At 39.1% G+C, this 26,247-nt stretch overlaps 1 protein-coding gene across 1 annotated transcript in view; it reads left to right on the top strand.

Moving 5' to 3' along the window:
- The window catches only part of CCDC192 (coiled-coil domain containing 192), a gene marked incomplete at both ends in the record, with an annotated part of 205,978 nt that overhangs the window by 40,516 nt on the left and 139,215 nt on the right, over positions 1 to 26,247 (top strand). The window contains 2 exons of the mRNA XM_079795696.1: positions 21,631 to 21,762; positions 22,605 to 22,661. Of these exons, the coding sequence (XP_079651822.1) occupies positions 21,631 to 21,762; positions 22,605 to 22,661 (189 nt within the window). The remainder of the gene's footprint in view (positions 1 to 21,630; positions 21,763 to 22,604; positions 22,662 to 26,247) is intronic.

The following is a 26,247-nucleotide window of genomic DNA, read 5'->3' as shown; positions in this document are numbered from 1 at the left end:
TTATTGTAACAGGAAAAAAGTTTTAGTGGTCTGGAGAGTAGATTAAGCCAGCTACAACATTCCCTTAAGCCAACACCTAATCCAATTCTGAGAAGGCTGAGAGAAGTGAGGAAGCTGAAGAAGACAAGTTTTGAAGCTAGAAGAGGTTGGTTTGTGAGTTCTAAGGAAAGAAGCCATCTTCATACACAAAACTTCAAGGTGAAGCAGAAAGTGCTAATGTAGAAGCTACAGCAAGTTATCCAGAAGACCTAGCTAAGATAATGAAGGTGGCTATAATAAACAAGGGCTTTTCAATGTAGACAAACAGCCTTATATTGGAAGAAGATGCTATCTAGGACTTTCATAGCTAGAGAGAAGTCAATGCCTGGCTTCAAAGCTTCAAAGGATAGCCTGACTCTCTTGTTAAGGGGTAATGCAGCTGGGGACTTTAAGTTGAAGCCAATGCTCATGTACCATTGCAAAACTCTTATGGCTCTTAAGAGTTATATTAAATCTAATCTGCCTGTGCTCTATAGATGGAATAACAAAGCCTGGATGACAGAACATTTCTTTACAAAATGGTTTACTGAATATCTTAAGCCCAGTGTAGAGACTTATACTCAGGGAAAAATTTTTTTCAAAATATTACTGCTCATTGATAATACACCTGTTCACCCAGAGCTCTGAGGGAGATGCACAATAAGATTAGTGTTCTGCAGCACATGGATCAGGAGAAGTTTTAACTTTTAAGACTTATTATTTAAGAAATACATTTTGTAAGGCCATAGCTGCCACAGATAGTGATTCCTCTGATGGATCTGGGCAAAGTAAATTGGAAATCTGGAAAGGAGTCACCATTCTAGATGCCATTAAGGACATTCATGATTCATGAGAAGAGGTCAAACTATCAGCATTAACAGGAGTTTGGAAGAAGTTGATTCCAACCCTCATTGATGATTTTGAGGATTCAAGACTTGAGTGGAAGAGTTGTGCCGTGCCAGCATGGCCAAGGTTGAACCCGAGGAGGGGCGGTGAAGTATTGAAGAAAAGACAGACAGGAGAATACCACTGGGGCTGGGTGGATCTCTCATGTCTGGATGAAGACACAAAAGACCCAGCCTGCAAGCCTAATAAGAGTAGATTAACATGTATACAAGTGTTCTTGTTTTGACAACACTTGCTGCACCACCCACAGCCCATTAGCTACTTAGGAAGGAATTAGGGAGGGCTACAAAGTCAGGCTTAATTATGCTAGGAGAGCTCTGCCCTCCAGGCTGGGACTTGTTTGTGGCCCTGCCACAGGTCAGCCTGAAGCTTGACCCTAGAACCGCTCCCTACAAGAGTAACTGCGATGGAAACAGCAAGAAAACCAGAATTAGAAGGAAGCCCAAAGCTGTGGCTGTATTGCTGCAATCTCATGATAAAGCCTTAACCAATGAGGAGCTGCTTCTTATGGATGAGCAAAGAAAGTGGTTTCCTGAGATGAATGAAGATGCTATGAAGATTGTTGAAATGACAACTAAAGATTTAGAAAATTACATAAACTTAGTTGATAAACAGTGGTAGGGTATTGTAAGGATTGACTGCAATTTCGAAAGTTTTACTGTGGTAAAATGCTATCAAGCAGCATTGCATGCTATACAGAAGTCATTTGTGAAAGGAAGAGTTGATCAAACAGCAAACTTCATTGTTGTCTTATTTTAAGAAATTGTCGCAGCCACCCAGTCTCATGCAGCCATCACACCCATCAAAAGCAGCCATCAACATTATGTCAACATCAAGACAAGACCCTCCACCAGCGAAAAGATTCCAACTCACTGAAGGCTCAGATGATGGTTGGCAATATTTTTTTAGCAATAAAGTATTTTTAAATTAAGATCTGTACATTTTTTTAGACACAATGCTATTGCACACTTAATAGATTACAATATAATATAAACATAACTTTTATATGTACTGGGAAAACCAAACATTTGTGTGACCCCCATTATTGTGATACTCAGTGGTCTGGAACCGAACCCACAACAACTCTGAGGTATGCCTATATTTATTGACCTCTCATTAAATATTTCTGTTTTCACTCAGAGCTCAAATGTTCCTTCATTACCTTCTACATTTAGGGGTGTTATGGGTTCAATTGTGTCCCCTTCAAATTCAATCTCAGAATATGACTTTATCTGGAAATGGGGTTGTTGCAGATGCAATTCGTTTAGTTGAGGACATATTAGAGTAAGATGGGCCCCTAATCCAGTAGGGCTGTTGTCCTCATTAAAGTTGGAAATTTGGACACTGAAATACAGAGAGAGAGCCACATGAAGATGAAGGAAGACGAGGGTCATGCTTCTATAAGCCAAGGAACACCGATCCCCAAAAAATCACCAGCAGCTAGAGGAGAGACAGAGAAGAGATTCTTTTTCACAGCCCTCATAAGAGACCAACTGTCCTGACACCTTGATCTTAGACTTCTAGTCTCCAGAACTATGAACAATAAAGTTATTTTGCTTACGCCACCCAGTTTGTGGCGCTCTTTTACAGCAGCCCTAGCAAACTAACCCAGGGGGTAACTATGCGTCTAAATTATAGGCATTTGGAGGTCTACTTTAAGATATTCATGAACCTAGAAATGGCTGGAAATAACTTTCTAAAGGCAGAAATATTAATAAATGTTAAAGTTTGTTCTGTCTAGGATTGGGGTAGGATGAGGAATCCGTTGTTTGTTTTTAGCTGTAAAATTAAAATGAGACCAAACCAGTTCTGTGAACTAAGTGTGTATCTTCAGCCCCAGAGGTTCCTGCCCATTCCACAGATAGGTTAGGCCATTTTTAAAGTGCTTGCTTCTGTTATTTATTGCCAAAGAATTTCATAGTTTATAGTACTAGTCTAAGTCAGCTTGTGAAGCACTTAGCACAAGGGAAGCCTTTGTTTTAAAATGAAGTCACTCCTTTCTCTGTAGCATGAGCTCCAAAAGGTTTGCCAACTCAGTTTGTTTTTGAGTGGTTTCTGAGTGACACCAGAAACCTATTCTGCAGTATTAATTGCTGTGTATATGGGTGTGGGTTTGGAGGAGTACAGGCAATGAAAGGAGATGAACATAAAAATTTACATTACTTAATGGTGAGGTTTTAATCATTGCACTCTGTGATCAACTGGATGAATGGTGAGAGAAAGAGAAGTTTCAGATATATTGTGGTTTAAACATATGGATGGGTGGTTCTACTTATTGAGAGAGAGTAGTTTTGGGAAGATATATGGTAGAGTTCATTTTGAATACACTAATTTTTAGATGCTTAGTAGTATACATTCAAGTGACAATATTACTTGCGTGTGTGTGTGTGTGTGTGTGTGTGTGTGTGTGTCTGACACTATGTAAAAAAATTAAGTCATAAACATGTGACTAGCGTTTAAATCATGGCACCTAATGAAATCAGCTAGAGAATTAGTGCAGATAAGGGAGAGAGTTGGGCTAAGGACCAAACTCTCAGATTTCGATATTTAGAGGATTGGAAAAAAATGGGAAATCTAGCCAAGGAAACTGAGAATCAGGAAGAAATCCAGAGAATCATATCCTGGAAGCAGAAAGAAGAGAGTGTTTCAAGAGGCATGGGATGCTCAAACGTAATGTTTTACTGGGAGGTTAAAAAAGATGACCAGAAATCTGTCCATTACATTTGGTAAAATGTGGATTATCGGTTACTTTGACAAGATTAGTTGCAGTAGAGTTGTGGAGGACAGAAGCCAACTGAAGAGGTTAGGAGAGAAATATAATTCAGGTCAGCTCTCTTCCCGGACACTAGAAACTTTTTTCTGGAGAGAGAGAGGCCAATGATGGTAGAGTGAGAAAATTCTGAGAATCTAATTTGAGACTCAGAATCAGCTGTGCCTCTATTTCCTAGCTAAATGACCCAATACTTCTCTCTTTAAGCTAAGGCCGTGGTCGGCAAACTGCGGCTCGCGAGCCACATGCAGCTCTTTGGCCCCTTGAATGTGGCTCTTCCACAAAATACCACGGCCTGGGCGAGTCTATTTTGAAGAAGTAGCATTAGAAGAAGTTTAAATTTAAAAAATTTGGCTCTCAAAAGAAATTTCAATCGTTGTACTGTTGATATTTGGCTCTGTTGACTAATGAGTTTGCCAACCACTGATCTAAGGCAATGGATATTGTGTTTCTGTAACATAACTGAAATGGTCCTGGCAAATATAGGAATTAATGACATACCAAAACTCAAACTTAGTACAATCTCCACCAAAGGAATGCCCTCTAGCCTGTTTCTTGATTGTGGCCATAGAAGAAAAGGCTCCCTGAGGTCAGCAACAGAATCAAACATCAGAAACCTTCGTCACTGCGCTGCCCGGACAGGCTTTATTATCTCTGACTAGTAGAATATGGTGTTTGCAATAGCTTGCCACAAATGTAAGTTGTTTCCCTTGCCTTTTCCTGAAGGGGAATTTTAGACATATTAGGGAGATACATTTTCTATTTAATCTTTAGGTGCCATATGATGATGAGACTCATCTGGATTTGAGTCAGGGAGTATTACACTTAATATGGAGATCTAAATGTGAAGGTAGATGCAGTAACTTGAGATGACTTTGCGTTGTGTCCTTTCAGGAGGAGGTGAGTGCATTTTGGATTACATAGGATAGATGCACCATATTATGCGGGAGCATTTTAAGAATTGAATATACTTATGAACATAAAGGTGTAATTGTGCTGAACTGATATTTAACTGGCCTCTGTTTTTATGTCTACCTTTACTGAAGAATTGCTCCTCCTGGCTTCAATCTTGTAATAATTCTGTGACTGTCAACCACAGTATTCCTGACTAGAGGGAATGATCTTTGAGCATATGACATAGGTCCAGTCAATATGATATTTCATTTTCCTGACCATAAATATTGACCCAGGAGAGGTCATATGAACAGGCATGGGCCAAACCAAGTCCTTTTTCAATTTGTTACTGGAGAGCAAATTGTCTGACACGTGAGGTCATGAACCTGGAAGGCCATAGGTAACGTTTCCCACTGCGGTGAAGGAAGTTTGTCTGCACTGGGAAATAATGAGGCCAACACACAGGAGCAGAACCAAGATAGAGAGTTAAAAAGAGATGATACTATGAGTTCTTTGGAGTTTGTGAAATCTAGTTGTGAGTAAAACAAAAATCTATTTCTGACTTCCCAGTTATATAAGCCAATATTTTTAAAGAAAAAGAGTGAGAGTATGTAAGAAACAGTGTGGAGAGGCAATCATTTTAAGAAGTTTGAGTGTGAAAAGGAGCATAGAAATTGAATGATTAGAGATGGAGATGCAGAGGGTTCAACGGACAGCTTTCATACATCATGAGACTTGCTGTAACATGTTTATATGCTGAATAGAATCATCCAGAAAGAGTGAAATAGATAATGCAGAAATGGATTGAGGGAGCAGGGTGAAAATTCCAGAAGCAAAGGTGTTGTGACAAATGAGATGGGATTCAAAACCAATTGGAAGGATTGGCCTTTGATAGTCAGAACTCCTTCTCCATTTGTTCAATGAAGATGCTTTCTCCTTCCCGTAACAGAAGCCAAATTACAGTAGTGTCAGAAAGCCAGCTATCCTCTCACAAAAGAATAAGTCTGGAGGTGAGGCAGTTCCAGGGCTGGTTAATTCAGTGGCTCAAGAATGTTACCAAGAGCATAGGTGTTGGCCATCCTTGGCTCTGCCATCCTCAGTGTTGACTGTGCCACACTTGTAAGATATCTGCAGCAGTTTTAAGCATTATATTCAGTCAAAACATCCTGAGGAAAAGGGATGTGCTTCCTCCTGTGTGTCTTTTTTTACAAATCTGGTAAAATTTGTCTCCTCAGGCTCCAAGGATTACAGGCCCATGCTTAAAATACTCTTTTGCTAATATACCCGGAAATGAGACCAACATGGCTGGCTTAGTTCGTTGTGATTCATTCCCTGAGGCTAGACAAAGCCAAGCTCCTCTAAACACATGGCTGCTAGCTAATCCAAATCTACTGTCTGGTAGCAAGGGATAAATGGGAAACAACTCTTGGGAAACAGATTAGCAGTGTCTTCTGCAGCAAGGTTTATATACTGGCTGGTGGGAAGGTGAGGGAGTAGCCAGCCATCTGGCAGCTTCTATTTTTTCTGTGAATTATTGATGAGGTGGTCATCGGGGTGAGGGGTGAAGTGGAATTTTGAAGACAAAGTATGAAATGACATTAGATAAGAGTAGAGAGTAATAAATAGTTACCTCAGGGAAAGTTAATTTACTAGAAGAAAAACATAATGATATTTTGATTTCAGAGCATTGTTGAGTGCCTGAGATTTGTGTTCATTAATTTAAAATAAAACCAGTCAATTCAATTTTGTTATTTTTTTTTCTAAGAACATTCAATAAATGGATGTAATGCTAACAATTTTCTTGACCACTGAGAGCTAATTAGTAAGTCATTTTCTTCTATTTTTATGGAGATTAAGTTCACATAACATACAATTAACCATTTTGAAGGATGCAATTCAGTGGCATTTAGAGCCTTCAAATGTTGTGCAACCACCACCTCTCAAAAGTTTCAGCACTTTCTTGCCACCTCCAGAACACTTTGTACCCATTAAATAATCATTCCCCATCCCCCTCCTCCCATTCCCTGACAACCACTAATCTGCTTTCTGTCTCTACGGGTTGCCTATTCTGGATATTTCATATGAAAGGAATAACACAATATGTGACCTTTTGTGCCTGGCTTCTTTCACTTAGCATAATGTTTTTAAGGTTCATCCAAGTTATAGCAAGTGTCAATACTTCATTCCCCTTTGTGTCTGAGTAATATTCCATTGTATGTATAAGACACAATTTGTTTATCCATTCATCTGTTGATGAACATTGGATTTCCACCTTTAGGTATTATAAATAATGCTGCTATAAACATTTGTATACAAGTTTCTGTGTGAATATATGTTTTTATTTCTCTTGGGTACATACCTAGGAATGGAATTATTAGACTATATCGTAATTCTATTTTTAACTTTTTGATGACCCACCAAACTGTTTTCCACCAGCAATGGACAAGGGTTTTTATTTCTCCACATCTTCACCAACCCCTTTTAGTTTTCCTTTTTTAAATTACAGCCATCATAGTGACTGTGAAATGGAATCTCATTGCGACTTTGATTTGCATTTCCTTAATTAATGACCAAAGATGTTGACTTTTTTAAATTAAGAAACATTTCCACTAACCACTATACTGAATAGCTGAAACTAATAAAAAATAATATTAAATGTAAACTGTAACTGAAAATTTTTTTAAAGAAACATTTCCTATTCTATTCATAAAATTATTAATGAAAGTGGATTTATAGAGTTACATATTAATAACAAAATGGGAAGGAAATGAAAGATTCCAGAGATATTGAAATATGGTAGCAACTATACTTAGGTAAAAACTGCTGTTTAAATTTTAACCCTGCTATTCTGGCTTCTGCACTCACTTACTTGCTTAAACAATAGGGTAGTTACCTCAGCTCCAGATTGAGACCTGGAAACTCACAAAGGTCATTTTCCTGTGCCTGTGGACCAGAACCAGAGAAGATTGATGCCCACTGACTCAGTGGCTCCAGGAGTTGACTACCTTTAGAGATTATTAACCCTGCTCAGTTCTGGTTTTGTACAATCTGCTTTCGCAAGATAGATCCACATTCCAATGTATTTAGAATTTAGAACAAAGGGAAATTCTTGTGGTTTAGACCTTTAAAAGGACTGCCTACACCTAGGATGGCGCGGTCGTGAGGGTGGCCACCTGCGTGTGGTGCCCTCGCGGCTGTCCTGGCCAGTTCAATAAATCCTTGCCTGCTTTTTTAATCAATTAGCAGCCTCCGGTGGTCTTATTTTTGACTCCAGGGATCGACCCCACAACAGATATATTGCAAAATTAAACTTCATGGTGACATCTACCTGGCACTGGGAAGGCTCTTGAACATCTTTCCATGTGCTTTTGGCCATTTATATAACTTCTTTGGAGAAATGTTTATTCAAGTTCTCCCCCCATTTTTTTTATTGGATTGTCTTTTTGTTGTTGGATTATATAAATTCTTTATATATTCTGGATACTAAATCCTTATCAGATATATGATTTTCAAATATATTCTTTCATGCTATAGGTTTACTTTCACTATCTTGATAATGACCTTTGCTGTACACAATTTTAAAATTTTGATGAAGTTCAATTTAACTATTTTTATTTTGTTGCTTGTGCTTTTTTAATATATATTTTAGAGAGAGGGGAAGGGAGTGGGATAGAGAGATAGAAACATCCATCAGCTGCCTCCTGCATGCCCTCCACTGGGGATCGAGCCTCAATCTGGGCATGTGCCCTGACCAGGAATTGAACCGGAGACCTCTTGGTTCATGGATGGATGCTCAACCACTGAGCCACATTGGCAGGGCTTGTTGCTTGTGCTTTTAGTGTCAAAGAATCCACTGCCAAATCTGAGAGCTTGAAGACATTTTCCTGCTTTCTTCTAAAAGTCTTTTGGGTTTGCTAATTAGATTCATGTTAGTTAATATTGGTTTATGGAGTGAGGTAGGGTACACCTTCAGTATTTTGCATGTGGTTATCCAGTTGTTCCAGCAGCATTTATTGAAGAAACTCTTCTTTACCTATTGAATGGTCTTGGCACTATTGTTGAAACTTAATCAGTCATAAATATTTGGGTCTCAATTCTATTTCATTGGTCTGCATGTCTCTCTTTATGCCCAGTAAGACACCGTTTTGATTACTGTAGCTTTGTAGTAGTGCATTTTGAAATTGGGAAGTGTGAGTCCTCCAACTTTATTGTTCTTTTACAAGATTGTTTGGGCAATTCTGGGTCTTTGAGATTCCATGTGAATTTGAGGGTTGGCTTTCCATTTCTGCAAAGAAAGCCATTGTAATTTTAATAGGGGCTGCATTGACTCTGTAGTTTGCTATGGGAAGTATGGCCATCTTAACAACATTAACTTTTGCAATTCAGGAACGTGGAATATCTTTCCATTTATTTAGGTCTTCATTAATTCCTTCAACAATGTTTTATAGTTTTCAGTATATCACTCTTTCACCTCTTTGGTTATTTATTACTTGGTAATTTATTACTTGGTAATTTATTCTTTTGGATGCTATTGTGAATAGAATTGCTTCCTTTATAGTCATACCTTATTTTATTGTGCTTCGCTTTACTGCATTTCACTGATACATTTTTTTTTTTTTTTTTTTTTTACAAATTGAAGGTTTGTGGCAACCCTACATCAAACAAGTCTGTTGGCACTATTTTCCAATAGTATTTGTTTACTTTGTGTCTCTGTCACATTTTGGTTATTCTTGTAATATTTTAACTTTTTCATTATTATTATATTTGTTATGGTGATCTATGATTAGTGATTTTTGATGTTACTAATGTAATTTTCTGAGTCACCATGAACCATGCCCATTTAAGATGGCAAACTTAATCAACAAATGTGTGTGTTCTGACTGCCTTACCATCTGGCTGTTCCCCATCATTCCCCTTTCCTGGGGCCTCCCTATTCCCTGAGACACAATAATATTGAAATTAGGCCAATTAATAACACTACAGTGGCCTCTCAGTGTTCCAGTGAAAGGAAGAGTCACAGATTTGCTCCTGATGAAGATGCTATAAAGACTGTTGAAATGACAACAAAGGATTTAGAATATTACATAAACTTAGTTGATAAAACAGTAGTAATTCACTCAAAATCTGAAAGAAGTTCTACTGTGGGTAAAATGCTATCATACAGCATAACATGCTATAGGGCAGCAAATTTCATTGCTGTTTTATTTCAAGAAATTGCCACAGCCAACCATCCTTTAGCAACCATCCAACATCGATGCAAAAAGATTACAACTCACTGAAGGCTCAGACAATGGTTAGCATTTTTAGCAGCATGTTTTAATTAAGGTAAATACATTGTTGTTGTTTTTTAGATATAATATTATTGCACTTAATAGACTAGAGTATAGTATAAACATAACTTTTATATGTACTGGCAAACCAAAAAATTTGTGTGACTTGTTTCATTGCAATATTATCTTTATTGCTGTGATTTGGAACCAAACCTGCAATATCTCCAAGATATGCCTGTATCTCCTTTTGTAGAATGCTCATTTCTGCTTATATTAATTATGCTTTTTATATTCTGTAGTTCAGACTCTGTGACATCTGGGGTTTCACTGATCCTGGAGAGACTGTCCCTCCCAGGGTTAGCCAATTCCTAGGGATAGTAAATGGCTTGCCTGTGAGCCTGCTTTTAAGTGCAAACTAATCAATCCAAAATTCACACCCTCAGGTCATCTCCTTCAGGCTCCACACTCAGGGACACTATTCACCTGTCTTACTCACCACAACCAGACAACTAGGGACAAGTTACTCAAAACATCCTGCTTATCCTGACTCACCCCTTCCTTCCCACAGAAATTACAATAAATGCTCTTACCCACCATTTTCTTCTTGCTTCCCTTACCTCTTGGCTGATCCTGGTAATTCCCCACATCGTCTCTAACCCTCCCTCCCCGCCATGGTGTGGCATGAACCCCTCCTCCTAGGAACTGTAACAAACTATATTTTTGAAGCCAAACATCTCCTGATCTGTTGGCCTCACTATGCCTGAATAACATTAAAGCCTACATTTTAAAACACTAGTGTATAGCAACAAAGATTTTTGTGTGTTTACTTGTACTCTGAATCTTTACTAAAATCATTTATTAACGCTAGTTTTTGTGAATTGTTTGAAATTTTCTATATACAGAATCACATCTTCAAACAGAGTTTTATTTCTTCATTTTCAATTTAGATGCCTTGGGTTTTTTTCTTGCCTAATACCTCTGGGTAGGACTTCCAGTATGAGGTTGAAGAGCAGTGGAGAAAGCAGGCATTCTGGCTTGTTACTGATTTGAGGGGGAAAGCTATTCACTTTCCCCCCTGAGAATGAGATGAGCTGTGGGATTTTCATAAATGCCCTTTATCATGATGAGGAAGTTTCCTTCTATTCTTAGTTTGTTGAGTGTTTTTATCATGTTGAATTTTGAAAATTATTTTCCTGACCCTATTGAGATGCTCTTGTTGTGTGTGTGTGTTTTTTAATTCTATGAATGTGATGTATGAAAGTAATTGATTTTTTAAAATATTAAATCACCCTTGCATCCCTGGGATAAATTCAACTTGGTCATCGTGTACCAGTATATTATTTTTAATGTGCTGTTGATCCAGTTTGCTAGTATTTTGTTGAGAATTTTTATATTTATAGTCATAAAAGATATTGGTTTGTAGTTTTCTTTTCTTGTAGTATCTTTGCCTAGTGTTGGTATTAAGGTAAATATTTATTTTCTCTGGGTAATTTTATCATTTCCTCCAATGCTGCTTCTTTTGTGTTTGATTTTTTTTCCTAGTATACCATTTTGATTAGCTTTTACTTTTCTGTATCTTTTTAAATTACTTTTAGTTCTATAATATGTATGTTAATATGCTTTGTAGTATCCCATAGGTCCCTTAGAAAGTATTCCCTCTTCTATTTTTTTAGATGAGTTTGAGTAGGATTAGTGTTAATTGTCCTTGAAATGTTTAGTGAATTCACCAGTGAAGTCATCTGATCCTGAACTTTGTTGGGGGAAGTTTTTAATTCTGATTCTGTCTCCTTACTTTCTTTTAAAAAAAATTGAATTTATTGATGAGACATCCTATCTAATAATAGACAAATATGCAAATTGACCATACCTCCGACACACCCACAAGCCACGCCCACCATCCAATCAGAGCGAGTATGCAAATTAACCCAAACCAAGATGGCTACAGCCACAGAGAGCAATGTTTCCTAGGTAACAGAGGAAGCCAAGCTTTCTGCCAGCAGTTGCAGGCCTAAGCCTCCACTCAAGCTACAAAGTTTCAATTATAGAAGGTAAACAAATTCAAACAAATGGCGGCAGAATGGAGCTTGAGAGAGCAGGCCAGGGTTGCCGCCGGCAACAGGGGAAGCAAAGCTTTCCACACACCCTGGCCGGGCCCACCCGCTTAAGGCAACAAAGTTTCAATTATAACCCCAACACAAGTGACTTCGGGCCTCGGAGGGAGCCCCAGGCTTGGCTCTGCTCCAGGCTACAAAGTTTCAATTGTAGAAGGAAAATAAATTCCAGATACCAGGGCCTCCGCTTGGATTGCCAGGGGGCGTGGCCGGCCTGCAAACCACCACAGGCCCCTCGCTCAGGCCGCCCCATGCCCCAAGGGTACTCCACCCTGATCAGGGACACCCTTCAGGGCAAACCAGCTGGCCCCCACCCCTGTATCAGGCCTCTATCCTATCTAATAAAAGAGTACTATGCAGATTGATCATCACTGAAACACACAATATAGCTGCCCCCATGTGGTCAAAGATCCTGCCCCCATGTGGACACAGGATGGCCACCACAAGATGGCCAGCAGGAGAGGGCAGTTGGGAGGCACCTGGCCTGCAAGGGAGGGCAGTTGAGAGGGACCAAGCCTGCAAGGGAGGGCAGTTGGAAGTGATCAACCCTGCAGGAGAGGGCAGTTAGGGGTGACCAGGCCGGCAGAGGAGGGAAGTTGGGAGCAAACAGGCTGGCAGCAGAGTGGTTAGGGGGTGATCAGGCTGGCAGGCAGAAGCGGTTAGGGGCAATCAGGAAGGCAGGCAGGCAAGCAGTTGGGAGCCAGCAGTCCTGGATTGTGAGAGGGATGTCCGACTGCCCGTTTAGGCCCGATCCCTGGGATCGGGCCTAAACGGGCAGTCGGACATCCCTTGAGGGGTCCCAGATTGGAGAGGGTACAGGCTGGGCTGAGGGACAACCCCCCTCCATGCACGAATTTCGTGCACCGGGCCTCTAGTTGTTTAATAAAATTATATAGGTTTTAGGGATACACTTATACAATGCATCATCTATGTATTGTATTGTGTGTTCACCACCCCAAGTCAAGTCTCCTTCCATCACCATTGATCCCCGCCTTTACTCTTCCCTACTTCCTCCCACCTCCTTTCCCTCTGGTAATCACTGTATTGTTGTCTGTCTATGAAGTTGTTGTTCTTTCCTCTGCTTTTTCTTGAATCACTTTTGGTAAGTTGTGTGTTTCCAGGAATTTTGCACCTCATCTAGATAATCTTTGTTGGTATTCAATTGTCCACTGTATTCTTGTACTCCTTTTAATTTCTGTAAGGTTGGTAGTAATGCCTTCACTTTCACTTTTTTTTTCTAGTTATTTTTGTCTTTTCTCTCTCCTCTCTCTCTCTCTATCAATATAACTAAAGATATGTCAACTTTTTTTTATCATTTTCAAAAAAACAACTTTTGGTTTTTATTGATTCTCTCTACTGTTTTTCTTTCTCTATTTTGTTTATTTCTTCCATCTACCAGTGTTGGTTATTCTTTTTCTAGTTCTTCAAGGTGTGAAGTTAGATTGTTGATTTAACATACTTCTTTTTTATCCTAGGTGTTTTCAGCTATTAATTTTCCTCTAGCACTGCTGTTACTGCATTTTCTAAGTTTGGGTATGTTGTACTTTGTGTGTGTATGTGCACGTGTGTGCATCTAAGTATTTTCTAATTTCCCTTATGATTTCTTCTTCGACCATTGATTCTTTAAGAATGTGCTGTTTATTTCCATTTATTTTCAAGTTTTTCAGTTTTCCTTTTGTTACTGATTTCTAATTTCATTTCACTGTAGTCAGTGAAGGTACTTTTCAATCCTTTTAAATTTATTGAGAATTATTTTATGGCCTAACATATGGTTTATCCTGGAGAATATTTCATGTACAATTGAGAAGTATGTGTATTAAGATGTTGTTTGGTGGATTGTTTTTCATATATCTACTACATCTAGTTGGTTTGTAGTGTTGTTCACATATATTTCCTTATTGATTTTCTGTCTAGATGTTCTAACTTTTATTAAAAGTTGGTATTAAAGTCTCTATTACTATTTATTACTGTCTATTTCTTCCTTAAATTCTGTCAATAATCTTTTCACATATTCTGGGGATCTGTTGTCTGATGCATATATGTTAATAATTTTAGTGAATTAACCCTTTTATCAACTGTGTTTTCTAATGATTTTGACTTATTATCTATTTTGTTTAGTTTTAGTATAGTCTCCCCAGCTCTTTTTTGGCTACTAGTTGCATGGAATGTGTTTTTTCAACTTTTTACTTTCAACCTATTTGTTTCTTTGAATCTCAAGTTAGTCTCTTGTAAGCAGCATATTTAAATCATGTGTTTTTAATTCATTCTTCTAGTTCGTCTTTTTTAAAATTGATTTAGAGAGTGAGAAACATCGATTCACTGTCCCACTTATCTATTTATTCATTGGTTGATTCTTGTATGTGCTCTTTGGGGGATCAAACCCACAACCTTGCTGTATCGAGATAATACTCTAACTAATTGAGCTACCTGGCCAGGGCCTACTCTGTTTTTCTTTATTGGTGAGTCTAATCCACTTACTTTTAACATACTGCTGATAATGAAGCACATACTTCTTTTCCTTTGCTATTTGTTTTCTCTGGGTAATTTTATCAATTCCTCCAATGCTGCTTCTTTTGTGTTTGATTTTTTTTTCTGTATACCATTTTGATTAGCTTTTACTTTTCTGTATCTTTTTAAATTACTTTTAGTTTTATAATATGTATGTTAATATGCTTTGTAGTATCCCATAGGTCCCTTAGGCTCTGTTCATTTTCCTTAATTCTTTTTTTTTTTCTTTCTGCTCCTCAGACTGGATAATTTCAGCTATCATATCTTCAAGTTTGCTGGTTCTTTCATCTGCCTGCTTATATATGCTGTTGAACCTTCTAATGAATTTTTTATTTCAACTATTTTTCTTTTCAACTCCAGAATTTCTACTTGGTTTCCATAATTTCTATCCCTTTATTCTTATCCCCTACCTGCTCATACACCATTCTTCTTATTTGTTTTACTTCTTTGCCTGTGGTTTATTTAAGCTCTTTGAGCATATTTAAGGTAATTAATTTAAAGTACCTGTTCAGTAAATCCAAAAGTTCAGTGTCTGGATTTCCTAAAAAATAATTGTTTATCTCTTTCTTTCTTTCTTTTTGTAAACAGGTAATACCTGGCTTTGTAAGAATTATAACTTATTTGTTGATAATTAGAAATTTTAAATATTGTAATGTGGTAACTCTGTAAATCAGATTCTCCTCCCCGAGAATTGCTATTATTGCTTGCCAAGGGCTGCAGTTATATATTTGTTATTTTTCTAAAGTAATTTTGTAAAGACTGCATTGCTTATCATGTGTGGTCACTAAAGTTTCCTGTTCCATTATCTCTATCGTTAGCCAGTGACCTGACAGAGGTTTCCTTGCTTGCCAGTCTCTTTACTCATAATATTCTTCCCTGGATGCTACAACTATTCTAGACCCTAGAGTTCTGAAATGGTTAGTTCTGACAGTTCTTGTCAGCTCAATAGTTGTTTAAGTGGAGGGACCAATTTCTGGAGCTTCCTACTCTGCCATCTTCTGTGAAGTTCAAATCATTTTGTTTTAACTATTTTCTTGAGTACAATTCTAAGGTATATCAATACCCTTTCTTGACTGTATCAATACATTGTACAGCAGATACAATTTATCTTCTTTTGGTTTTAACTGCATTGCAATCTATATACATAAAACCCTAATATGCAAATAGACCAAACGGCGGAACAACCGAACAACCAGTCGTTATGATGTGTGCTTACCACCAGGGGGCATGCACAGAACATGGCAGGCATCAGCAGCAGGCAGCAGAGCGTGAAACATGGTGGGCATTGGCCACGGTGGGATGGTGGAGCAGGTGAGCGAGGGCGCCAGACCAAGGCGGGGCACTAGTCACTGTCATTGGGATGAACCTCTGGTGGTTACTGAAAATTCTTTGCTCCCACGTGCCACGGTCCCACCGGGCACTTGCACCTGTCACCAGCACCTGCACCTGCTGCCAGCACCAGCCCCGTTCACACCCACTGCTGGCGCCTGGCGCCGGCTCTGATCGCTTGGTGCTGTCAGCAGGTGCTGGAGCCACTGCTCACACCCACTGCCAGTGCCGGCCCTGCTCACACCTGCAGCCAGTGCCAGAGCCACTACTTGCACCTGCTGCTGGCACCCGGCATAGAGCGGGTGCAAGCAATGGCTGCCAGCCCTGATCGCCCCTGAGGGCTTTTCCACCTCCCCCTGCTCCTGAGTGGTGATCTAGGCATCAACCGCTGCCACTTGCACCTGCTGACGGTGCTAGCCCTGCTTGCACCCGCTGCTGGCACCAGCCCCAATCGCTCTGCGCTGTCAGTAGATGTGAGTGGGGCCGGCACCATCAGCACATGGGCGCGGCGGCAGAGGGGGCTGCTGGCAGACAGGGGACTGGGGGCTGTGGTGGGAGGGGCCAGTCAGAGGCACAGAGGTTGAGCTGAGATCCTCCCCTGTGCCCACTGCAGGCTCATGGCCCACAGTTCCTTTCAAGGTGCACAAATTCATGCACTGGGCCCCTAGTATTCTATAATGATCTTTATTGAACATTGAGGTACATATTGAAAGTTGAATTTTTTTTAATGGATTTACACAGCTTCAAGTGTATAATATGAAGTTGTCTATTTTACACAATTCTTAAGACAAATGTTGTTAATGCTTTTTAAATCACCTCTTCACTCCATAGTTGTTAGGATCATGAACAGAGGGGAAGGGGGCCTTGTCTTCAAAAGGAGTCAAAAGTAGAATATTATCTTCCCAGCATCATGTTAACTATCCATTCCAGCAAAGCTGGCTAATTAGGATTTATAAAAATCTATCCCTTCAAGACTAGGAGAATTTCTACTCTCTTTTTGTAAGCAGATACTTGATTCTAAGTTGGACTGAGCTTTTGTTTCTATGCTCTTTCAAAACTGTTACTCTATAAAACAAAGTAGTTCTTATGGAAAAAGTAAAAAAGAACAGAAAAGAAAAAAAGAAAGGAAGCAATGCCCAAGGTCCCCAGAGTTTTAAAGTTCAATTGTGATATCTTGTAGCTTCTAACTTGAATTTCCTCTTACTTACTTTGATGCCTTGTTTTCTATCCCATAATTTGAATTTAAATTTAGGCATAGATCCTAAGGGTTTCCTGAATTGAAAAGTTCTAAACCCCCATCAAAACAATGGAGTGAATTCAAAATCTTGGCAGCTAGCATTGTGACTTAATGTAAAGCACGATCTTTTATGCAGCGCTTACATTTTTAAAAAATTAAATGTATACTTTTTATTTTATTTTCCTCTCATCTCTTTCCTTTTGGACTATCAGGTTTATTTAATGGGCCGTTTTTCAAAGGGACTGGGGAAGTACCAATTTTCCTATGCTGATAAACAATTTCATTATTATGTAATGTAATCCAACAGTAAATTACTAGTTCTTGCCCCACATGAAGAGGAAATAATATCCCTTTATCCTGCTTTTGTGAGGTGATGATACATTTGCAAATTAAGACTCATAGTTTAAAAGTTAATAAATGGAACGATTTTAGCAAAGATTCTTCCTGGCCAATTTGATTATGTCTTGTTGTAAGTTTTAACCGAACTCTCCATTCAACCTTCTAGAAAATTTACCATCTAGTTTGAATACATATGACTAGAGAACTAGCATGTAAAAATATAGAAAGGTAGCATAGTAAAACCCTATTATGGGTACCAAGGTCATAGTGTCAGTGAGTTGTAGGGGGAAGACTAAAACATAGCTCTCCTGACTCCAAGTCAAGATGCTTTAGAGCTAAGCTGAACTGGAGATAAACGTATCTGAGTCAAAGAGATATGAAGACAGAAATCCCTGACAGGTGGAGAGGAATGAGATGGAGTTGGTGTCCATATAAAAAGGAAGTAAGATGACAGGTCAGAATTCTCAAGCCTTAAAAACAAAATTAATTAGCTTCAGGTAAATAAGTAAACAAACATGTGAGAAACAATGCTGAAGGCCACATAGTAAGAGGGGCGGGGGGAGTCACAGGCCTCGTCTTTGCAGACAGCCTCAGAGTTAGGGTTTGGATATAATACAGAACCCAGAGGTAGAAGCAAACCAATCTAGATCCAAATCCAACCTCTTCTTATTAGCCATGGGCAAGTTGATTCATCACTAAAAGCATCTAGTTCCTCAATCTTTAAATAATGATAATAAGAAGAAGTACAAATAAAAGTTCTTCTAGGGTTTTGAGCAATAGAATAAGGTAGCGCACATATAAATAGCACACAGCAGGTAGCTACCGAATAAATGTAGTTACTGCTGTTTTTCTATGGATTTTACTGACTTGTTGTCAAGAGCATGGAATTTCAGAATCAGACATCAAGTATTCTATTAGTAGAATGTAATAGAAAACTCAACTCCTACACAATAAGGAAACGTATTATCTCACTAAGTACAAGTCTCAAGGTAGGACATGCCTCAAGATTGCTTGATAAAACATTTCAATAATGTGAACCAGACCAGGTTTTTTCCATTCTTCCATTCAGAGTGTGGTTCTATCACATAACTGGTTTCCTGATATTAATAGGATGGCTACAGTAGCATTCATATCTGATAGATAAGAGAGAGCACTTCTCCAAATCATCAAAGTTCCTCCTATGTAGTGCGTGAGATCACATCTCCTCATACAAGGTTAACTGTTGCCAAAGAAAATCAAGGCTCTGATTGCTTTAGGCCTTGATTCCTGAACCAATCAGCAGCAATGAGAACAGGATTGTTGTGATTATCAGGCCCCTCGTCTTGAGCTGGGGTCAAATTTGGGTTTAGAGTATCAGACCCAATGTCCACTACCACAAGCTTGGGTTCCAACATTTACTTGGTACTTCCTTGGGCAAATTATACAACCAGATTGAACTTTTGAATTTTCTCATCTGAAGTCTTCAGATAAAATGAGTATGAAACTGAATTAAGATTAAATAAACATGAAAACAAAAGGTTTGGCAGAATGCCTGAGATGTACCCAGTAAATGTTAATTATGATTATTTATCTATACACTTTTATATAATAGTTTTTAAAATATTTGGTACAGTATGAGGTATTTGAAAATATGAACAATATCAGGGTGTTTTTTTTACATTTTTTACCTCCAAAGTCTTACATATAATAAATGTCCCACCTATCTCTTTAACAAATGAGTGAATAAATGAATATCTATTGAGTGAATGAATAAAAGCCTAAAACAATGAAGAGTAGATAGACAACCAAATGGTGACTAGAGGAATTACAGGATCAGGAGAAATATGGAAACAAAATAGGCCAGACTTAGAAAGAATATATTGTGAAAAAAAAATACTAGACCTAGAGACCTTTTCCCCTGATGTCTAGAGTGGTTGCAGGAAGTGAACAAAGCAAATACAATTTGAGTTTAGGGTAACCAGCTCATAGAGGCTGTGAAGTCTTCAGATATTTTGTTTTATAATTAGACTAGAGGCCCAGTGCACAAAATTTGTGCACGGGTGGGATCCCTAGCAGCTGCCGGCTGCCAGCCGGGGCCTCCCTTGGCACCCGCCTTGGCCTGGTGCCACCCACTCACCTGCTCCACCATCCCACCATGGTCCCACTCTCATCGGGGCCCATCAGGGCCGGCAGCGCCTCCACTGCCGCCTGCTGCCAGCGCCAAGTTGCCAACACCCACAATGTTCCACGCCGCCCCCTGGTGATCAGCCCACATCTAACTCCCGGTCAGTCGAACTCCCGCCCATAGAGACAATTTGCATATTAGCCTTTTATCATACAGGATAACTAATAAATATTTGGATAAAACCCATATGAGTGCTTACCGCAATCTAGAGGAAGTAGCTGAAATAATAATAGCTACTGAGTACTTGATATGTTCCAGACATTTTGAGTGTTTCCCTGTATAAACTCAAATAATCCTCAAAGCAAACCCATAAGGTAAGTACTATTTTTTCATCCCCATTCCCATGTACAGATAAGAAAACCAAGTCCAGAGAGACTGAACAACTTGCCCAAATCACATAGATAGCAAGTAGCAAAGAGATTTTTACCCAAAGGGTCTGACTCAAGAGTCTGTATGCTAAGCTGTTACTCTAAACTGTGTAATAAGATAGGGTGCTCAGAGAAACTAGGTTACATTCCCAAACCATCGTGCACCCAAGAGTTAAATGTGTTAGTGCCCACAAGGAGCACCACAGGCCCCCTAAGTCACTGAGAGTAGAAAGGCATGGCCAGTAGTACATGACATACCTGCTCGCACTGGTCCTTATATTTCACTTTCATAATCCCTAGCTGCCGGGATGAACAGATTACTCCGACACAGTTTCACTGTGGGAGAGAGGGTTAAGGGACGGCCCACTGAAGGAGCCAGGCCGCCTTGATTACCTGCCTCATTGGCCTTTTATTGTAGTTTTTATCTTTCGATACCATCAATAGGGTGAGCAATCTTGGGAGGACACATGTGTTTACATTGTCCTCTAGGCAAGGGCATCCAGGGATTAAGCATAAGGATTCCAGTAAACACCCAGGGGTCTGCACATGCAGTCTTGTTTGGAAAGGTCAAGGAATAATTAGGAGCACTGCCTTCGACACTCCCCTAAGTCTCCCCTAAGTTGGAATTCTGATAAACAGGGCAGGCGGCCTTCCAAAACACTTCCCTTTTATCAGAATGTCCACCTTACAACTTTCCAACCAAGTCTCGTGTGCTCCCCACCACCTAGCATATAGCATAATGGCTGCGGAAAGAGCTAACGAGACAAATATTTAAGTGGATGATTTGTGTAGATGGATGGATGGATGCCAGTTCCCACCTGATTTCCACAGCAGACCAACCTCTTTATGTTTGGTAAATTGTCATTAAATACTGGCTGCACTTTTCAAGATGCAACAATATGCTTCACAATAAAGCTTAGAGTAATATGAAAGCGGCATGCATACTCTGAGATGCCCGCCCAGGGGATATGCTGCACCTGGAATGAATGCAAGGCTGTGTGTCCCTGTCCAGGCACTCTCAGAATTGTTGCTGACCTACGGAGGACACGCACAGCAAGCTGCCTGGATGAAAGGAAAAGCTGGTCCAGGGCTCTCCAAGGGAATCAAGGGACTAGGGACTATCAAACTACCACTTGCCTCAAGAGGAATCTACAAACAGTAAAACAAAGACAGTCACTTCTAGACTTGGTTGTTGTTGTCAAGTTTAGCATAGACTAGCCTTTGATCAGACTTCAACTTGAAATTCCTGCATTTTTTTCCCCTTTAGCTCCATCTACCCAGCTGCTTATATGGTAATCATTTAAGGGGGTCAGACCTCCTCCTCTTTCTAGAGAGCTGTAGTCCCCCAAGAGTTCAGTTTCAAGAACCACATGGAAAGCACAGTACAGATTTCAGATACAGCTGTACAAATAAAGTGACTTTGAAACATAATAAAGATGACGGTTGAGATCACGGCATCAGAAATCTCTCTGCCTGCTGTAACTATTGGTCTCATCTCTTGCCCCAAAAATTTTTATTATGAAAAAATAAATAAAAGCAATGTTATTTTCCTCTCTATGATGTTGTTTCATCTGTCATCGATGAGGAATATTCAAGAAGCCATTTTCATATTTAATAGATATTGGTGGAGGTAATTAGTTTATAAATTGGACTTTTAAAAAGAAGCTTTTAAAAAAGTCACTGTGCCAATATACCCTTACAAGCAAATGTCTTTAGCTTTCAGCCTCCGAAGAAACAAAGACAAAACTGCTGGAGCAAATTTCCTGGCTGGAGGCAAAACTAAAGGCTCTGGACCACAAGGAACACAGTGGGGAACCGTACGAAAAAATGGTTCTTGAAAAAGACCAGGTGTGTAGTAGATGAAAGATCACCTTCATTTTAAAAGTTACCTAAACTGATATGAACTGACAATTCTGCAGTCCTTACTGGCTGGGTTGGAAGTTTTGGTTTAAGTTCAAGATGGCAAATAATATTTGTATTTGCTAAACATGCTAGTAATTGTATTCCCTGATAAATATTTATATAGTAATATTTTTAAAGTTTGTTTGACATGTATGCCTTTGAACCATATTATCTGAATACTTTATTTAGTAAATGGTATTAACTATACAAATGTTTCTTAGTTTTCAAGGTTTCAAGGTTTCAGTCAAGGAATAGTTTCTATGTAATACAACAGTGGATCAGAAGATTTGGCATATGCTTTTAATCAATTCCTTTATAAGAAGTTATTAACCTCTGGATCTCTGGACATTTATATATGGTTATTATATAAATTTACAATATATTATATAAATTTATATATGGTTATTATATGAATTTACAATATATTATATAAATTTACAATATTCTTAGAAAAACATATCCATATATATAAAATCCATTTGGCCTCATATACATGTATATAGAATATAAGATAGGTTAGCATTACCTACAGTATATGCACAAGCATTATTTTTCCCAATCATTTCTAACTCTTAACACACTCATGTACTTTATCATTGTGTTCTTCTATAGGATGGAAAAGAAATAGGGATGGATGCAATAATTTCTTTAATGAAAAATTTCAAAACTGCTAGCTGAGATAATGCCATTCAATGATTTGAGACCTGGTACATATTTATATCTGGAATACTTTGAAAATGTAAAAAGAATAGTTATATACCTGGTTTCTAAACTTTTCTCCATTTCAGTACATTGAGAAATTACAAGCTGAAGTGAAAGCTTCCCAGGAGCAACTCACAGCCCATGTAAGCACTTCTTTCCTTTTTCATCTCCTAATTTATACCACTGTTATCCTGGACGTGAGCAGAAAATTTTCAGAAGTTATAACTGTGGTCATTCAAGCCTTGGCTGGGTAGCTCAGTTAGTTAGAATGTTGTCCCAATATGCCAAGGTTTTGGGTTCAATCCCCAGTGAGGGCACATACAAGAATCAACCAATGAATGCATAAGTAAGGAGAACAAGAAATCTCTCTCTCTCTCTCTCTCTCTCTCTCTCTCTCCATCTCTCTCTCAAAATCAATATATAAAAATAAATACATAAATAATAACTATGGTGCTTTTGCTGCAAACCAAATCACAAGACTAAGAATCAGTATTTTTATACAGAGTTGCATAAAAGAATTCTGATTTATGTGAATGCTAAAACATAAAACTGAGTTCCTATATAACCAGGTGGTCTGATCAGGTACCACCAGGATAAAACAACTGGAAACAAAGAGTAGAAAGACAAGGAAACCAGGCCAGTTTAGTGAGTTACATGGAAGTGGAAATTTTAGACACATTGAATATAGGCCTACAGCAGTTCTTCTTAGTATAGCAAGAATTATCTTAAATCTTAGTATAGCAAGAATTATCTGGAAAACTTTTATTTTTCCTTATTTTTAATGTAGAAGATTTTTAAAAACACGTTGCCTAGAGATTCTGCTTCCTGTATACCTAGAGTGGAACCTGAGGCTTTGTACTGCTAGGTGATACTAGATTCAGGTAATGCTGAAACTGCCAGTCTTTCAACACTATTTCAAGCAGCACTGTTTACTGTTTTATATATATTCGTTCTGCCCCAGTCTTATGATTTTTAGCTGATCATAGAAACAAATCTGATACAGAATTGTCTATCTTCAACAGCAAGTGCATCCCTGAGAGAGACCCTATGAATTTCTAGGGTAGATTTCATTTATATTTTAGCCTAGCTTTACTCAGAGAACAACTAATGAGCAGCTCCTGCCACAATATCCTTGCGTATCCACGCACATAAATCTGCCATCACCCTGACGCTGTCCCTTCCCAAGGATCTGAACAACCTTGGTGCCCTAAGCGCTTCCTCAAAGACTTGCTCACATCCTTAGTGACCTCCTCTGCCTTCCTCCTGGGTGTCATGGGATGGCTTCTCAATTAAGAACACTGGCCAGTCATGTTAAGTGGCCAATATGAACAACAAACCTCTCTGGGGACTCTGAGTGAGACCTGAGAGGCTGCAGTCTAGGAGTCCCACAGAAAAAAAAAAAGAAAAAAGAAAAGAAAAGAAACACCCTGCAAAATAATAAATTCTAGTCACCATCCCTTGGGGATTTGAAATGAGCTGATCCAGATAAAATCACACTAATTGTCCCAGTTTTGTGCTGGGATGGAGAAGAGCTAACCGGCTGTGGCAGTTAGCAGAGCTTTTAACTCTAAATTCACAATCTTATTTGACCTGGTATGCTCATTGACCAATATTGAAAGTGACTGAGGCTGCTTTTGTGCCACTGTGACATCTTCAGACAGACAGAAGCCTATCTCATTAGCCCAGGGTTCTGTCCCCCAGGCTCTCCCCTGGCCTGCCCCTGAGGATGCTGGATAATAGCTCTTGTCAGAGGATGTGTCCTCTGGCCTGATTGATACCTATCAGATGCCCAGAGGGGGTTTAGCTCAGAATTTTTTAGGGAGAGCAAATAATTCACTAGGGTTCTGAATATTAGCTTCCAGCATCTCTTCATGAAAAACTGATGAAAAAACATAGTCATGGGTGCCTTAGGGAAATTCCTGTGGTGTCTTCTTCCCTTGCCTAGTTCCTGTGGATGCTATTCCTGTCCCCCACTGTTCCTGTCCCAGGCTTGTCTGAACTGAGATTGCTTCCTTGTTTGAGGGTATTAATACCAATGACTGAGATTTCTCCTACGTGATTGTTCCAACATTCAGATTCAATATAGCAATGTGATCATCAAAGTTTTGCTTCAACTCATCAACAATACTTTAAAAAACGATAATATGAATAACACTGATTATTGAGAGTAGATTATGTATATACTATGTGGTAGGTGCTTCATATATTCTATTTCAAATGTCAGCACAACCCATCAAGGTAGGCATTATTTTTCAGATAAGAAAACTAAGATTTAGAGATTAGATCACTTGTCACACATGTTAATTCTGAAACCCATTCTTTTTCTCTCACAATTTGCTGCCTCTCCAAATTATATTCATACATGCCATTTGCAGCATCAATCAGTGTTTATAAAGATTTTATCTCCAATCTTCTTTCTCTCTGGGTGACTCACCAGTTCATAATGCTTCAACTCTCACTTCCATGCAAATAAATCCCTCCACCCCTACCAAGTTCTTCCTATTTTAATCATCCCCTGATTACAGCTCCTTGGTGCTCCAATAAGCATTTCTTAAAACATTGTTCCTGGAAAAAACATTCCAAAAGATGTTAATAGATATTTTGGGGAAAATATGGGAAAGGCATTGGAAATTAAGTTAAATGGGTGTTTTCCTACAGGACTTACCAGTGTATAATCAATCTCCAAGAAAGGACCAGAGCGTGATATTTGTCTTTGGTGTTTGACCATAAATGGCATTTTAAACACACAGATTTGGCCTGTTACATCGAATTAAAGCACTATGCTTGCTAAATATCACCTGACTATCTTGCTGACATTCCAAGCTCAGCATATATAAAGTCAAAATTATCATCTTCTATTCCAATCTCTTAAAAATGCTCCTCTGTATTCCCTGGTCATGGTGAATAATACCACACTGCTGGCATTTATTCTAGATGGAAGAAGCAGTATTAGACCCCTACTTCTCTCTGCCTCCATTGCCAATTTAGCCTCTGGCTGTGCCCTCCCCTCCCAATCACAATGTAGCCCACTCACTTTCACATCATCAAGCCCTGGCTGAAGAGGAGAGAAAGGCTAAAATCAACATGGAAAGATTTGGGATGGGGCAGAAAACTAAACAGAGCCAAGAATTAGCACTCACAGGGAGAATGGGTGTCCCATGGAGTAGCAGAAAAGAGAAAGGGGATTAAGGAACCAAGGAGGTAGGAATGGACCCCATAAATGGGATGAAAGCTCTTTGGGGAGATTGAAAGGCTCCTGATAATAAAATAGAATGCTAACTGGATGCTTGAGATTAGGAAATGACGGAGAGTATTAATAAGAGTGTCAGGCAGTACGTGTCATGTGTAAAGTTTGGAATTCCCATTTGGGCCGTGCCTCCTAAATGTAACACTACCGTAGGCCTTGACCACTCTAGTAGTCTCCTTGTTTCCCTGACTCCACTCTGAGTGACATTTCCAAAAGACCATCCCTGCTCCTCTTCTCCCTCTTCTCACTCACTCCCCTCTCACTGGCTCTTGCTGAACAGGCCAGTAAAATGGACCTGCTGTCTTTACACATCCAGTGTCAGCTGGTGCTTGTGACATTGCTCTCTCTCTTCTCTTGGTCTATCCTTCCCTCTCCTCTTTATACAAGTAATTCTTACTCCTCTTGCATGGCTCATATCAGGGATCAACTTCTCCCTTCTCCCCCGAGTACCTTCTCTAGGCTGCCATAGTCTCCTGTACATA

This window comes from Cnephaeus nilssonii (assembly GCF_951640355.1).
Source record: "Cnephaeus nilssonii genome assembly, chromosome: 2".
NCBI classification, from domain to species: domain Eukaryota; kingdom Metazoa; phylum Chordata; class Mammalia; order Chiroptera; family Vespertilionidae; genus Cnephaeus; species Cnephaeus nilssonii.
Note: the sequence above shows the minus strand (reverse complement) of the source record. Positions and strands in the feature narration are given on the sequence as shown.